Consider the following 16,053-nt stretch of genomic DNA (forward strand, 5'->3'; position numbering starts at 1 on the left):
GGGCTCCGAGCTGCTCGGTGTGAGCACTAGTGCCTGGGAGACCGGCGGGCCGTGTTCACTCACCTCCTCGTGTGCGGTCGACCTGTTGGCCCAAATATCTGGTCAGTTCTTCAGGACCAGTTCAAGGTGTCGTGAGCTATGTTAGCCCGTGTGTCACAGTCTTTTTTGAATCTTTTTCCAAACTAGATTTAGGCCAACACTAAGGGACATACGAAGAAAGAACAAGAAGCTCCGAGCAAGCAGTCCCTGTGAGATACGCAAGATACGGGATCCGGAAGGCTCAAGACAGAAGCAGAGAAAAAAAAAGAAAGAAAGAAAGAAAGGGAGGGAGGGAGGAAAGAAGAAAAGAAGGAAAGAAAGAAAAAGAAAGGCAGGCAACAGGAAAAGGATATTTTTGTGTCAACCCTTGGTCATCTTTGGGTTCTCTGCTCTTTGTCCCTTGGGACAGCTGGGGTGGGGTGGGGCAGATGGTATGCCGTGGTTTCCGTCTGTCCCAACAGATGTTTCTCGATGCCAGGCCCATTTCCATTTAGTTGGAAACTCTTAAAAAAAATTTCATTTTATTGGCGTTTCAGAAAGGCAGCGATTGTTTTATTTCCTGGGCACAACTACCCCAGGAGGCAGGTTGCAACTTGTTCTGTTTGCCCGAGCCTTAGTGGAGTCCCTAGGGAGGTGACAATTAGGCATGTCATTTTGAAAGCCTATCTGCTTCCTGACAGAACAAGGCCCACAGAGGGGGTTGTTTGTCAGCTTCTCTCCCTCGGTCCCCAGAGTGGGGGCCTCAGCTCTCGTGCTTGGCACCTTCGTATCTGTGAACAGTCGGCCCTTCAGGAGAGCTCTGACTGGCTGTGTGTGGGACACACCTGTGTTTGTAGGAGGAAGTGGGAGTTTCATGGGGTGGGGGGTGATTTCACAGGTTCCAGAGCAGTCTTCCACCAACGACGGCTCAGACTTTTCACCTCCAGAGAGTGAGTACAAAGCACAACTCCAGTGTTCTTCAGACCCAAGCCCGGGTACTTCCTGACTGGGTAACATCGGGTGGGTGACTTGACTTCTCTGAGTCTCAGACTCCTGATTTTGCCATCAGTGTTGTTGTGGAGCTTGCGTGAGAGGAGAGAGGACTGAGAAAACCCGAAGACAACTCTGATGCTCAGGGAGGGCTCAGAAAATGGTAGCCATGGCCGGGACCAATGGTAACAGTATGGCCGCCATCATGTGGAAGCTTGGGACATGGAAAACGCCCCCCTGACTGCAGGGACTCACTGCAGGGATTAGGTCCTCTGCTTCCATGCTCTCAGCAAACAGGATGGAACAGTATACTCTGACATGTGTGACTTAAGTAACTCCTCTTTACCCTGAACGATGGTTGGGCTCATTCAAATGGATTCATCAGAGGCAGTCAACTCTGAAATTCAGTCACGAACAATGTGGTCAACGGTCTCAATCAACCTATCAAAAACGAGTAACAGCGCATGTTTAAGGACTTATCGTGGAAGTTTGGAAATCTGAAGTAGCAACGAATTCCAGACTTTGTGGTCCATCAACAACAGCATGGTGGTTCTCAAGAGAAAAAAAGATCAAGTATTTGCCCAGAAAGTTTACAAAACAACACTTTGGACATGAAAAAGAATGATCTATGGGTTAATATTGCTGTAGGCAAGATGTGCCTTTTGGACATATTAACATTTCGTTGACTAATGTTAGATACAAGAAGCTAATGATTCATAAATGTCTTTCTCTGATGTGGCTCCAAGATGTACACCCTCGTTTGGAGGTGAGGCTGCCTCTCGCTTTCGGCCATCACAGCTGTGTCTAACCTCTGTCCCTATGACAGCCCAGGCAACTCGCCAAATTAAAGTAATTTAAAATTCATGAACTAGTGAGATTAAAATATTGGGAAGTAACTGGTGATTTCCAGAATTAATTGGCATTATTCAAAGCAACGGGAAACTCTCATCAGAAAATTAAAAATAAAAAAATAAGCCAACGTTTAATAATACAAAATTTATTAGTTAAAAAAATTAGAATTTGTTCGTTACATAGAAAAGGAAAACTGAACACTCCCTACAACAATTTTAACTGTCAGCATACAAAGTAGGAGCGGCACGAAGACCAGATCTGACGACTTCGCACTAATGCCTAAGCGAGCATCAGAACATTGGAAATGTGACATGGGAATGGGGCTTTGTGATACTTTGTTAACAAGCTGCGTGTTTCACGTTGTCATTTGGTGTGGCCAAAGGACCGAGATACTCACGCCGTGTTCCAATGTAATGTAATTGCTATTAACTATAGCAGATGTCCCAGTTTGTTCCCCTCTTATAGAACTCGCTGGCCACAGCTGCGGAGGGGGCCAAGTTCACATAGTCTGTGCTGGGGTAGGAAAAGCACTCCGCCGCTCTGAGGGTGTCCACGTGTTCTGCCTCACAGGACGCACAGTAGCAGACCGAGGGGCCGGCGGAGGGGAAGCAGTCGTACTGAGTGTAGGAGGGCAAGTGCGAGTAGGAGTACTCTTCTGAGGAATAGCCACAGTTTCTGGGGTCCAGAGAAGGGGAAGAATTGTAATTCTCCGGAGCACACGCAGGTAGCTGAGCCAGCGAGTAACTGTAGTCTAAGGAACCAGACAGAGTGGAGGAATCCGAAGACGATCCTGGGGTCTAGAGAAAGCCAGGGAACAAAGAGCTTGATCAGTTAGATAGGATTCAAAAAGCTGAATAGAGAGGATTTATTAACTCAAGAGTAAGAACAGTAGGGAGGGGACAATGCAACACAACAAAACACCCAGCCCAACCCAGGGCTGCAGAAGTAATTTTATTTGCTGACTGCATGATTTCAGGACACCTTAGTCTATATTTGCCTTTTTCTTCCCCAACAATAAATCGCCTTGCTTCACTGGCTTCCTTTGTTGTAACCCTACTTTAAAGGACGCTTTGTTCTTAAACCACAAAATCCCATTCTGCTTCAAGTCACCTGCACGTCAAATCTTGCTGTGGGCCACAGTAGAAGCTGCAGGTGGCACCTTGGATGTTCCTCCACACCTTTAACGGTGGAGAGCAAAGCAAACCAGACTCAGGTACCACTGGGCTCTTCAGTGCGCCCGTGTCTGGCAGACTCCAAGACGCACAACTACTCTCACTGAAGTCTTATTCCCAGAGGAGAAATGTACCTCTGCTTTCTCTTAAGCTGGTCTACAATTATTACTGAGAAAGCCTTCTTTGGAAGCCAGAAGGGAGCTTGGTGACTGGGGTCTGGTGTGTATTTTCTTGGAGTTAATTTCTCACATTCTGAAAATTTAGTCTGATACCTACGTGGACTTTTGACAAACCAAAAGAAAAAATTATGTACATTAAAAAAAAAAAACTTGCTTTCTACGGTTTAAAAAACTACAGGAGTATCTAAAAGACATCTCAAACAACTGGTGTCTACTAATGGAAATCTTACTGCGTTTAAATGATACCACATTTTCAAACATGTGAGGTTCACCAAGAATAGAGAATCCAAATTCTCTGAAGTAAGAGGGCTTCTTTTTTTTATTAGCAGTCTCAGACTCAAATGAGTTCTCATGCCTATACCAGACCCAAAACACCAGTTAGTGGGACCAGCTCAGTGCCAAAACAAAACAAAAACCCGTTATCGGGATGACAGTTTGGTACTTTGTTGACAAAGCCTTAATGTCCTTTTCTAGAACTCGAAGATCCAAGGACCATCACTTAAGTCAATGATTTCCAATTCACAGATGCCTTCACTACAGTTTAAAAACATTCAATGGGGGCGCCTGGGTGGCTCAGTGGGTTAAGCCACTGCCTTCGGCTCAGGTCATGATCTCAGGGTCCTGGGATCGAGTCCCGCATCGGGCTCTCTGCTCAGCAGGGAGCCTGCTTCCCTCTCTCTCTCTGCCTGCCTCTCCGTCTACTTGAGATCTCTCTCTGCCAAATAAATAAATAAAATCTTTAAAAAAAAATGAAAACATTCAATGAATATTGCCAGGAAACCTTTTTATGGGCACACACCACTTTACTCGGGTGTAGCTGCCTTGGGAGATCATAATCGTGTGTACCCAAAGGTTTGCCCCGTGCCATGTGTGGTTACTCCGACCCCCACTGAGTTTTAAGTAGCTTCTGGGCTGTTTCCTGGATGACTTCTTAGTTGACAGGGTCTGTGTGATTTCTCATGAGATGATGAAACCCTCTTACAAAGCCTTACTACCCCAGAGGAGGCAACAATCAGGTTTTGCAAAGAGCGGAGATAAATTACCAGGCTCTGGTTAAAGCAGAAAGGGGCAGCTTGGAAGCTGTCAGGGAAATAGGGTGACGTGCTCTGCGTGGAATTGAGCAAGGGGTCCAGGTGTGTCTCTGTCTGAAGGTAGGACTCAAACACCTGGTCGATACAGCTCATATTTTCTTCACAAGAAACACAACTGGAAAATTCTCGGGGTTGAAAGGAATTGGATGTGGAAGAAACCGGTTCAGACTCCAAATACAGCCCTAGAAGAGAAAGGGAAAAAGAGATATTTTGTTTGTTTGTTTGTTTGTTTAAAAGTTGCACTTACGACTTTGAATAGAATACTGTATTCTGAATACTTTACCATGTTAGGGGCTTAAGAAGTTCTAGAAAAGTAAACAGGCAGGCAATTTGGATGTTTTTTGTTGCTCTAGTGAATCTGAGTCCCAGTTGCTCAAATCTGGTTAATAATGTGGAAGGTGGCTATAAATATGACCAGGGCACAAATAAAAGAATGACAGTCCAACCTGTGTCTAATTGTCACAGTCAAATAATGGCTCAAGACTCTACTTTCTTGGACTATAAGGTATCAACATCCCATCTGTGGTTCAAATAAGTCTCACCTCTCAGAAGGAAGGCTTTAGGAAAACATCTGAGGTCATGGGAAACAAGTCTCTTGATTTAGGTTTGTAGCTTTGCTAACCTTTTCATACTTTCTCAGTAACTTAAATTTTGAGGAGTGATATAAACGGCAGCGCAAATGATAAAAATAGAAGCCAAGAATGTAAAGTGAATCAGTAGTGCTTGCTATAAAATACAAAAAGCAAAGATGTGTCCTTAGGAAATATTTTCATATGCTAAAGGAGCTAAAATAAGTGAGCTACCCATCACGCAGAATTCTGAAAACGAGACTCCTCTTCTGTTTTATTATAAATAGGTTCGATTTCTGATCGCCAGCCTTAAAGGCTCAGAGAAGACAGGTTTAGAGTGTATCCATTAGATGACACTAGAACACTTGAACCTTGAAGTCTCAAGGTTCCTTAAGGTAAGAGAAAGTGGCACGTTCGGGGTGAGCACCACAAGCACAGTTTTCCTTGTGTGCGAGCTCCTGAAACACCTACCTGCTGGCTGGCGTAGGTAATACAGTTACTCGAACTGGGCTGAGAAAATGTGCAGTTGTTTGAGTTGCTTCCCAGGGAGAGAGGGAGGAAGGGGAGGGAAGCCCCTGCCGGTGGCTACACACTAAATCAACAGGAGCAAAGGCATTATTCGAGAACCTGAGGGTGTCCTGTATTCCATCTGACAGTCCCATAAAAAGGACAACAAGTTTCTGAACATAATTCCGATCTGTTAGTCAAGTTCAGTGACTTGGCGATGAGAAACTGGAGCAAATGTAAAGAACTAACTCTCAGGACAGACTAGGAAGCAGCAAATAGACGTTTCGGGAAAGAAGGACAAAAGTGTGCCCTTGTTGCCTTGCTGGGCTTGACCTGGCCTCACTATCCCTGGTTCCCCTTCTGATTGGTTGGATTCCAGTTAAATGGTGGCGTCTACCTTTACCCCTGAATCAAGCACTGAGAGACTTTTTTGAGATGGACTTTTGAAAGAGGTTTTGAGGGAACCGTGACACGCGTTGTACTGACCTGCTGAAGATGGCGGGGCTGGGTCTGAAAGGTGGACGCCGTTGCCTCCGGGCAGCTGCCAAAGCAAGAACATGACCATGGACTCAGTGCTCTCAGGAGAAAGTGAAGACATTTTCCCATGAACATTTCCCATTTCCATGTACTTTGGTGCCTTCTGCTCTAAGGTAAGCCAGATTCTTTTTTCTAAAAAAAGGTGGTTGTCATTACATATAACCAACTTTATTTCCATTCAGTTTTATGTTTGCTTGGGTTTCCCCCCCGCAATAGATTTTCCCACTTAAATTTTAAATTTAAGTGTAGATAAAAATGAATTCAAATGATTTGTACATTACAGAGGAATGGAATAGTTTGAGTATGCCCAGTAAACAGCCTTTCTATTAGACAATTTAATTTAAAAGTAATAAGAGCTAAACTTATTTAATCCCAACCCTCTGTGACTTAGTCCATCCTTCTCTTCAAAATCTTCATATACTCTCTGGAGGCTTAGCCTAGGAATTTGTTCTCCCAAAAGGACACAGTTCCTAACTTTGCTAATCCCGGGTAGCTAAAAGTAGGCACACATGCTTACTAGCTATGAAATGTTACGATAGAAAATATGTCCTTAAAGCTGTCGTCCGTGAGCTGAAGCCTATCTACATTCTAGGTAATGCGCAGTCTTTCAACTCTGTGTGAGTTGCTTTTTTTCACTATTCTACCCGAATACCTGAGATTTAGTGAAATTTATGAGATTATCCCTTTTAACTATTTAAAGTAAAGCAGCCTGTACCTTCCAATTGAACTGGTAATTGTACTGAGTAATTTAGGACTTTAAAAAAAATTTTCAGATGGTGCCTTTAAAGTTTAAAGGGACCAGCACTGCTCCGTGATCTGTGCTGGGAAGCCAAGTTCACCGCACCTCTCTCTCTCTCTCTCTCTCTCTCTCGGATTACAGGCATACTTACTCCCATACAGCGTGCCTCTGGGGCTGTCGGCCGCTGCTGAAGCAGGAGGTGGTGTTAATTTTGAAAATGATCCATGCCGTAATGTCATGAACCAGGAAGCTGGAATCCTTCACCAGCTCTTTATGCAAATATTTGGCTGCACCTTGAGCTGAAGGACTTGGAAGGAGTGGGTTTTTTAAAAATCTGCTTTATGGCTGAGCTCACATTAACCCCATTCCTCTCCGGGAATGGTCTGTGTGTCTGCCTACCCGCGTTATCTCCCTCAGGTCTGTTTACAGTCTCCTGCTCGATATTATCTCTCCAGTCATGGGTTCACTTTCTCCTTCACCCCAAGAATACAAAGAAAGGCACCTTTCTCTTAGGTTTCAAAACGGCACAAAAATCCACTCTACAATTTATAAAAACACATCCAGGCTGCTTAAAAAAAAAGGGGGGGACATCAGGCTCCCAGCTCCATGGGGAGTCTGCTTCTCCCTCTGACCTTCTCCTCGCTCATGCTCTCTCTCACTGTCTCTCTCTCGCAAATAAATAAAATAAAATCTTAAAAAAAAAAAAAAAAGGGGGGGAATGGTTAAAGAAGGGTAATGTATATCCTTTCATAAATACTAACTCAAGTTTCCCTTTCTCCTAAAGGTAAGAGTGTGTGTGTGTGTGTGTGTGTGTGTGTGTGTAGGGTTGTTTACAAACTGATCTGGTCGAAATAAGTTTTTTTTTTTTTTTAAATCAAACTTAAAAATCTGACATGCACACCTTTCTCCTGGCACTGTCTGTCACCTGCCATTCGCTTCAATCTATGACTTCCCTTCCTGATTGCCTTCAAGATTTCAAATGGTGGGTACAGCTGTGACTATAACAAATTAAGATAAATACTTTCCTGCTTTATATAGTTGATATCATTAACCCTCTCCTTGCCTTGAAGCTTCCTAGAGGTGTCCTTTGATCATTGAACAAATTGGAGATCATCTCTGCTACACCAAGTGGTCTCTACCGGGAAGCAGGCATATCGTCCCCTGACAGCCGCCGTCCTGTCCTTGCCTGCCGCGTATACCCTTACCGCTTTCCTAGAATCCCAGATCCTTCTGATGGTTCCGGTGAGGGGGTTTTATAGCTGGTTCTCATGATTCAATCATCAGTGTTACTTCCCTGCGCCTGTGAGGGCACTTGGGCCGATATAATCTTCCAGGAAGCCGAGAAGGGTGAGCTTTGCTGTACGTGTCCCCAAAAGGTATTGGTTCAGAAGGACTGCTTTATTAGTTCTTGGGGGTGGTGGGGGAGGGGCTGGTAGCTCTCAGAAAAAAACTTAGATAAATCACACAGCTCCAGGAAACGGATACTGGTCAGATACACAAGTGAAATGTTTTATCCTTTGCTTTCATTCCTGCAGTTAGCTCGCAGGGGGACGGTGGCCAAACCAACCTGCGAGAGGCCAACAGCCATAAAATCATCATGCTCAAGTGGGACTTCTCCAGGTGCATCGAAGCAGAATTTTACCATTTACCGAAGCTCCTTAATGAAAGATTATACTTTGTTACGAACATCCTGATTTTTTTTTTTTTTTTTTGGCATCAGAGGCGTTTCCCAGTTCTCTTGTTCCTGGTTTTATTAATTTTATAACCATCTCTGAACTGAAGGAATTAATGGTTGAGACTACCAGAAGGATGAATTTAGGGAACCAATAGGTGGGAATGTGTTTTTGTTTTTACACGAAGAGTTAAGAAGAACCTGGCCATGTTTTTAGCTCTGCCTTTAAAGTGACTGTAAGACTTTGAACTTCAGCTGGACTAGAAGCATGCAGATCCCCATCTGTCTACCTCACCTGGTTGTTATAAGAACTAAATGAGATAAGGAGTGTGCAAAAGTGCTGTCTTTTAACCACTGCACAAACCTTCTGCAAATGGAAGGAAGCTTTAAGTTAGCTAAAGTTATGTACTAATTTCTCCAATGAATGTAAAAGTTGTGCTGTACAGGCTGAACCACAGCACGCTTGCACCTGAACTTGAAACTCTGAGCAAAGGGAGTGAATGGACATGACTGGGGAGCTGGCTTTCGGTTCTTGGTTGTAATTTTAGTTGCTTTTCACAAATCATGATACTGACAGCTCTCATTTATGGAGAACTTGCTAAATGGAAAGCACTTGTCCAAGTGCTTTATATGCCATGATTCATCTAACCCTCCTAAAATCCTATCGTCTCCAGCTTAAAGATGTGGACACAGGTGATGACCCCGAGTAATTGCTCCAGGATCCACACGTACCACAGAGGAGCTGAGATCTGAACCCAGGCCACTGGTTCTAGAACCTGTGCTCCCCACCCCTGTATCATTGGCCTCTTCCCACAAAGACCCATTTTAAGTCGAATATTGCGCACAAACAGCACCAGCCTCCAAAACCACTGCAGGGAGGACACCAATAAGCTGGAGACGGGACGGGTCCTAAGGCTGGTGGTACGGGCTCCGCTGTCATATCCCGCAGGCGCACAAGCAACCCACTGGCAGAAGTACGATCAAGGGCTTTCAACAATGAATTACCCTCTGTTGGAGGAGAACCCCGCCTAGTTTATTTGGTTCTGCTGCTGCCCTGAGCACTCATGGCAGCTCCGTCTGCTTGAGAAAGTACAAAAAGTGGCAGGGCACCCTTAGGACTACCCACATCACCTCCTGATAACCGGGACCGGCTTAAGGCTTCATTCAAAGGAGGTGATTCTACACCCCGAGCTGTCTCTTCTGCAGACACATGGCCCATTTCTGCTGGGAACCTTCTATGCCTGGTGACTTACAGATAAATGACCTCAGAGGCTGGGTTTCATACGAATGAGAAGCAGGGGGCATTTGCACCGAGATTCTCTCTTGAAGGGCTCGCTAAAATGACATGAGTTTCTCGGAGAGACTTTCTTTGCACGTGTGAGGGCCCACACACTGTCTGCCTACCAGCGTAACAACCTCCTTAGCTGCGGGGGGGGGGGCGGGGGCTCCTCTCCCAGCACCAGGCCAACAAGCTGTTTACAGTCAACTATGATCAGTGAGGGACGAGCTCCCTGCCAAATCCTGAACCCCCTGACATTCTCTACCTGTTCTTTGGGGCTTCCGGTGGGGGGGATGGGGGGTAAGGGGCAGAAAAGTTATAAAGACGCTGAGGAAGGCCAGGTCTGGGGACGGTGACTGCTCTTAGTGTGGCCTCCAACACCTTTCCAGACACACGGTTAAATGAGGCCGAAGGCAAGGTGGGGAGCCCGGGAAGGGTTGATGCTTACGGTTCCCCCTGAGGCCGCCTGGTGCGCCCTTCTCTGCTGCAGCAGCTCCTTCACCGTGATCTTGACCCGGACACCTTGATACACCTTCGGTTTTTCTGGGGGAAAAGCGACTGAGTCAGTGGTCCGATGGTAGGTTTGGATGTCAGACTGGGATGTGGGGGAGGGGTCCTCGTTATAGGCTATGACGCAGGAGACCAGGTTTCTAGGTTTGAAGAATGCAAAGAGAATGCTGAAAGACAGGTGGGAAAGCACCCCACATTTCTCCAACTTCAAAGGATGAGGAGAAGCTGGGCAGGTTTCAGGGCCTTAGTGGGAACAGAACCTATGGGTATCTGTGGGGCCACCCATCCCAGCTAGGCCCTGTCGCTAGACCAATAGCACACAGGTTTTTCTGCTCAGGAATGTGGACAGCAGCCTAGGGAAGCTCACTACCTTGGCTCAATTAGGGGAACCACGGGCTCTGGGACCAGCCTGCCTCGTGGGAGTGGGTATTACGGGCCTGAAAGGGGCCCACCGCGCAAGCAGGAGCCCCTGACAGCCCACCCCACCGTGATGCCCCCACCTTGCGGAAGAAGCTCTGCGTCCCGGCTTCACCAGGCCAAGCAGGCTTCTGGGGAGGCTCTAACCTCTACATGCCCTTGGTCTGGAAGCCAGCCCTGGGGAGAGCGGCGGACAGGGTGGGTGGGGGTGCGCGTTGGAGAGCCCTGTCCTCGGGCCGCTGAGGAACTTGCTAGACCGACCACAGGGAAGGGACCATGCCTGGGGCACTCCCACCCTCCGAACTTCTCTTCTGCCCTGTCACCCTCGCCCCCTTTCTCCGCCTTTCCCGCTCTCCATCTTTTTCCTCCTCCCTCCTCGGGCCCCCGCTCCTGCTCTCCCTTCCCGCCGCTCCCCACCCCCTCCCTTTCTGGTGCAGGCGGCTCTCGGCGGCGCACCGAGCCTCCGGGGACGGTGCAGCCGGCGGGGAGGCCGCCGTCGGGGCTGGCGGGGGCTCGGCCGCACTGCCCGGCTCGCCGGGAGGCCGAGCGGCGCCGGAGGGTCGGCGGGGAGGGAGGCCGGGCGCGCCGGGAGCGGGCGGCCGCGGCCCCGCGCCGACCCAGCGGAGCCGCAGTGAGCAGGTGAGACTCGGCGGGCTGCTGGGCCACGCGAGGCCCAGCCGGCGAGCTCTCGCCATCTGGGGTGGCCGCGGGCGCGCCGGCGGCTCTGGCCCTGACCTCGACCCTGGAGTGAGCGCCAGGGCGATCGCGCGGGAGGGGCCGGGCCCCGCGTCTCGCGGCGGCCGGGCGGGCTGTCCCGGAGCCTGGCCCCAGTGCAGGGCCGCCAGCGCCGCACCTGGCCACTGCGGAGAGCGCAGCCGGGCAGCAGGGAGCCCCCGCGCCGGGTCGGGGGAGCGAGGGGGTCTCCCGGGGAAAGGAGGCGGTGCTGTTCGGCGCGCAGACCCGGGGAGCCCCGCGCCTGGCCCGCCAGGCCTGGGCTCCGCGCCCTCATGGCGGTGCCTTCTCGCCCACCCGCGCTCCCCGACCCGCCCGCGGCTCGGGGGGCAGGGGGCGCGGCCCCGGGGCCGCAGAGGGGCTGCCACCGCCCACCCCTGCGCGGCCCGCGGCGCGTGCGGCCAGCGTCCCGGGCTCACCGTGAGCCTCTAGCTCCCCCCGCCGCCGCTTCTGGGCACGCCGAGTCCGCAGCGCCACATCCCAGGGTCACAACCGTGGCCAAGGGGAAGGGCGGCTGGGGGATCGGGGTACGCGGACGTCCACAGCGGCCAGGCCGGCCGATGGGCCTCTGCCCTGGCGAGCAGGCCCCGAGCTGGGAGCGGCCACAGCGTGGCCCGTGCCCTCTCGGGATCCCCGGCTCCTACTTGGCAATACCTGACTTTGTGCCTCTCTGTTCTATGCAGGAAAAGCTGTGGAAAGGCACCCGGATCGCAAGGCCCCTGGCTCGCGTGACCCGACCCCAGGAGAAGCAGCCCAGTTACCCGACATCGTGGTCAGCAGCAGCTGGGGCGCTGGCTGGGTGCTGGAGCTCCAGGCACTCGGCGCCTCCCAGGGCCCCTGTGCAGGGAGAGAAGCAGAGATGCAACATTTTTAAAGTTTCACAAAGCATCCAGCTGCACCCAGATTCCCGGAGCAGGAGACAAACAGAATTAATGTTTTATACCTTCGGGTATAGGTTTGAGTTTTTCCCCCCTCATGCCAAGTATTTAAAACCTCTAGAAACCCATGATTTGACAATCAATGATTGCGCGATACTTTCAATTTGAATATTCAAAGGCTTAACAAAATGGACTATCTTCTGCAGAAATCCTGCACACAGACACCCCACAGACAGCCCAAAGAAACAGGGAGTGAGACCCCTTTGTGTCCCGGGCCTTGCTTTTATTGTATTTTAAACATTTTGCCCACCTTTCCACAGACAGAGCAGGAGTCCTCAAAGATGCTCTGTATTTCTGCCTCAAAGGCAGCTCTGGGAGCCCCGAGTGACTTAGGGGGCCCTTCCTGACCCCTGGAGCCAGGCTGGCCCACCAGGCTGATTCCTGGATCCCTAGTCTTCAATTTAAGGGAAAATCTCTGGTTTTGGGGAGTGACCTTGGCAGCCAGTAGGTACCACACAGCAGGGAGTCCCTCTGGCCCCAGGTTGCAGGCCGCAGGCCCCGCAGAGGCCTCTGCCTCGTGCCTCATCTCCTCCTGGCCCAGCCTGGCCACCAGCGGCTTGCTTGCCTTTGGCCGGCTCTCTGACTGGGCCCCAGACCCTGCTGGTTCAAGACAGAATGCCTGCCCAGTAAGACCCTTTGCTTGTCCACCAGGAGCTGGGATGTCTGTGCGGCCTCACCCTTGAGATTTTCCGAGGCTGGCATTTCTTGCCCTGGGAAGCTCCCCCTGCTCTCCTCTCGCTCTGGCTCGAGCCATCCCTGCCCTTTTTGCTGCACAAGTATGGGTTGAGAAACCTTGATCTTGGTTCTTCCTCATTTTAGCTGAAAGGACATGGCTTTGTGTTCAGGCCTTCACACTCTGCGTGAGAGGTGGGAGATTCCGGACACGGGGCTGCCGGGCTGGGGAAGCTGAGCCCCTCCCAAACGACTTAACTGTGCTGGGTTATGTTCTCCAAGCACGTGTTGTGTCTCTTGTGTGATTTGGAAACTCAGGAAACAGGAGTGGTGTCCAGAGAGGAAGTCAGTGCCAGGCCAGATCCCTTTCTAGCCCCTGGGGGGAAGAGAGAAGCCCCAGAAGACAGAGAGGCAGGAGGGGGTTCCCTCTGCAAATAAGCCAAGACACTCCCAGGATGCCAGTGCAGGCGATGGTTATGGGCCCTGTTCCCTGAGTTCTGTGCAATGCCAGGAGTGGGGCTGAGCCCCGTAGGCCACCAGAAAAATAATCTGAATTTCCTTGAGTGTGTCCACTGGACGGTAGGAATGGGGGTCTCCGAGGTGACAAGGCACCGGGAGTCTGGGATGGGGAGGAGCTAGTCTTGGCAGGGGATCTGGGCTGGGAGCACTTGAGATGGCACTTGGCCCTGGAGGGCAGGATGGGGTGTGTCTGTCTCTAGTCCCTCTGGACTCTGTCAGCCTCTGCAGTCTCTTTCCACAGAGGCCTTTGAGCCTGGATCCTGTCTCCCTGTTGGGCGTCGGGCCTGGGGACCAGACTCGTGAGGAGGGGAAGGACCCTGGGAGTTCAGAGAGCCCCTGTTTCCTGTCTCCCTGCCGGGCCCGGTCTGGGCACTGCTCCTTCTGATGGAATAGCGAACAAACCTGGGGACAGGGGAGGGTCTCTTGTCCTCAAAGCTTCGTTCATTGTTTCTTTTCTCTTTTGCCTTCCTCCTTTTTGTTTTCCACCTATTTTTGGTTTGCTTTTTAAGATCTTTCTTTTGGACTTCCTATTTACTTTTTTCCAACTTCCTTCCTTCCTCACTCCCTCCCTCCCTTCCCCTCTTCCTTCCTTTTTTCTTTCTCACTTCTTGTCACTGCCTTCCTCCATTTCTTGCCTGCATTGCTGTTTTTCTCCCTGGCCCCGAGTCTATTCTGGGGAGCTTTCTCATGTTTTTGGGCTTCCTTTCCTTACTAACCTCTCGTTTTGCTTGGAAATGGGCAGCGGTGCTAGGAGGCCGCTGAGTTCCCTCGGCGACATCCCTGGGGCTGAGGCTGAGATTCGGCTACGCGGTATTTGCTGAAGGCAGGCGGAGGTTGGTGGCCGCAAGACGCGAGATCCTTGGGAGTCACAGGGTCTGTAGAGACAGTGAGGAACGCTGCCCCTTCCTTGAAAAGACTCTGCCTGGACCATGGCAGCCTTTCTGGGGGTTTCTGTGTTGGGAGGGATGTTCAAGCGCCAGCACTAGCCAGCAATTTCAGAAAGCTGGGTTTCCTCACGCCTCAGCTCTGTTTTGAGAAATGCGTCTCCCAGTTTTTACCTCTATATAAAAGAGTTTGGGTTGCTATAATTTGTATAATTGCAAAACCCCAGCACAGATATTTAAGATCCAATCATCACACTTGTGGGTGAAAGGGAGAGTCCTTTCTAGAAAGTCCCATCAGTCTTACCTCCAGATCCTCGTGGGTCACGAGGCCTGGAGCAACCAGGTCTACCCCGGGACCCCATGGAGTTGGATGGTCCTCCCAGGAGACTATTTTTTTTTAAAGGTGTCATTTAGTGAGTGTTTATTGGACATGAGGCACTGCTTGTACAGTATCCGAGAGCATTTCACAGATGAGGCTCGGAGAGTTAAGCGATGCGCCCAAGATGCTTGAGCACATAAATGGCAGGATTGAGTCTCAAACTCTGGTAAATCTGAGGCTAACTCTCTCTCTTAACTCTCAGTGTTGTCTTCCTGATCCTTTATAACAGAGGCTTGCAAACTTTTTGGACTTCAACCCACGATAATAAATCCATTTTATATGTTCACATACTATGTAACAACATTCACATGCTTATTTAACAAGTTCCTCATGCAACAATGTACACCTACCTATACTCTATCCTATCTTTTCCATTTCATTCTATTTGTGAAAAATATATTTGTGAGAAATCTATGCTGGGAGTCAGGAAGATCATTTGCTGAGCCACGAATGAGTTGTGACCAGCACTGGAAAAATTCTGTGAGACACGCAAGCACACTTGCCCCCAAGGTGCATGTGGAAGTGTTTTGAAGTGTTCTTGGTGTTTCTGTCAGGGCGTGCGAGGAGACCAAGGCAGGGTGGTGTACTGACGTGGAAGGATTCTGTAGAGATGGGGGCACCAGAACCTCTGAAGGGGAGCCTGGCTGGAGGAGAGGGTGAGCTGCTCGTTAAGGTAATTAATTACAGTTTGTGCTTCTCAGACTAGGGACTCTTCCCTCTCGCTGAGGGCACTGTCACCTCCAAGGTGTCTGCCCTGAAATCCTGATAATCAATCTGGGGTTTTAATAAAAGACGGAAAAAAGAAAAATATTATGAGCTTTCAACAGGTCTGAACAGGCTCACTTGCTTCAAAACATAACACAGGGTCCTGATGTTTGGATGTTGAAAGGGACCTTTGATAGAGTAAATAAAATCAAAAATTTTGTCTAAAAAAAAAAAAAGAAAGGGACCTTTGAGATCTGAGAGAGACTTCGATTCTTCTCCCAACATTCTAGCCTCTGGCTCCCTCCACTGCTTGGCTGAGCTCCTGGCCCATGGGGGACATACGTGGAGGAAATGGGAGCTCTGTCTTCATAAGGGACCCCATTCCGCCATTTAAATAAAATGATCACTGATTGAGTCAAAACCCAATGAGGCATTAATTGTGCAACTACTATGGATTGAGCATGATATCAAGCATCTGGCTTCTGCCATCAACTGCTCTGTAAATAACATGGGATACCTGTCTTCCCCCTTCCATTCCACTCTTTCTCCACTATGGGTTTGTCTGGTTCATTCACTGATTCACTCTTTTAACAGCATATACAGATCACCTGCTCTGGCCAGGCCCCATGCTGAGCTTAAAGAGGTCATGCCCAAGCCCCGCCTCTGCCCTGAGCCATTTCTTTTTGAAGCTC

The 16,053-nt window shown here is 49.6% G+C and overlaps 1 protein-coding gene and 1 long non-coding RNA gene across 4 annotated transcripts; one reads left to right on the top strand and one right to left on the bottom strand.

The window, feature by feature from the left end:
* Positions 1-1,995: 1,995 nt before the first annotated feature.
* COLCA2 (colorectal cancer associated 2) lies at positions 1,996-12,512 on the bottom strand. 3 transcript variants are annotated; one of them, XM_044260593.1, is made up of 5 exons: positions 12,026-12,512; positions 10,054-10,148; positions 5,865-5,919; positions 4,255-4,484; positions 1,996-2,657 (listed from the first exon to the last, which is right to left on the bottom strand). In XM_044260593.1, the coding sequence occupies exons 1-5, from the start codon at positions 12,030-12,032 to the stop codon at positions 2,286-2,288; spliced, it is 759 nt and encodes a 252-aa protein (XP_044116528.1). In that variant the 5' UTR covers positions 12,033-12,512; the 3' UTR covers positions 1,996-2,285. The 3 variants fall into 3 exon arrangements, with proteins under 3 accessions (XP_044116528.1, XP_044116530.1, XP_044116529.1); XM_044260595.1 differs by lacking the exons at positions 10,054-10,148; positions 12,026-12,512 and adding an exon at positions 7,860-9,282; XM_044260594.1 differs by lacking the exons at positions 10,054-10,148; positions 12,026-12,512 and adding an exon at positions 6,806-7,215.
* On the top strand, positions 10,127-12,270 carry LOC122913948. Its single transcript, XR_006385753.1, has 2 exons — positions 10,127-10,182; positions 11,948-12,270. It is a non-coding gene; the product is annotated as an uncharacterized LOC122913948 (long non-coding RNA).
* Positions 12,513-16,053: the final 3,541 nt, after the last annotated feature.

This window comes from Neovison vison, chromosome 7 (genome assembly GCF_020171115.1).
Source record: "Neovison vison isolate M4711 chromosome 7, ASM_NN_V1, whole genome shotgun sequence".
Taxonomy (NCBI): domain Eukaryota; kingdom Metazoa; phylum Chordata; class Mammalia; order Carnivora; family Mustelidae; genus Neogale; species Neogale vison.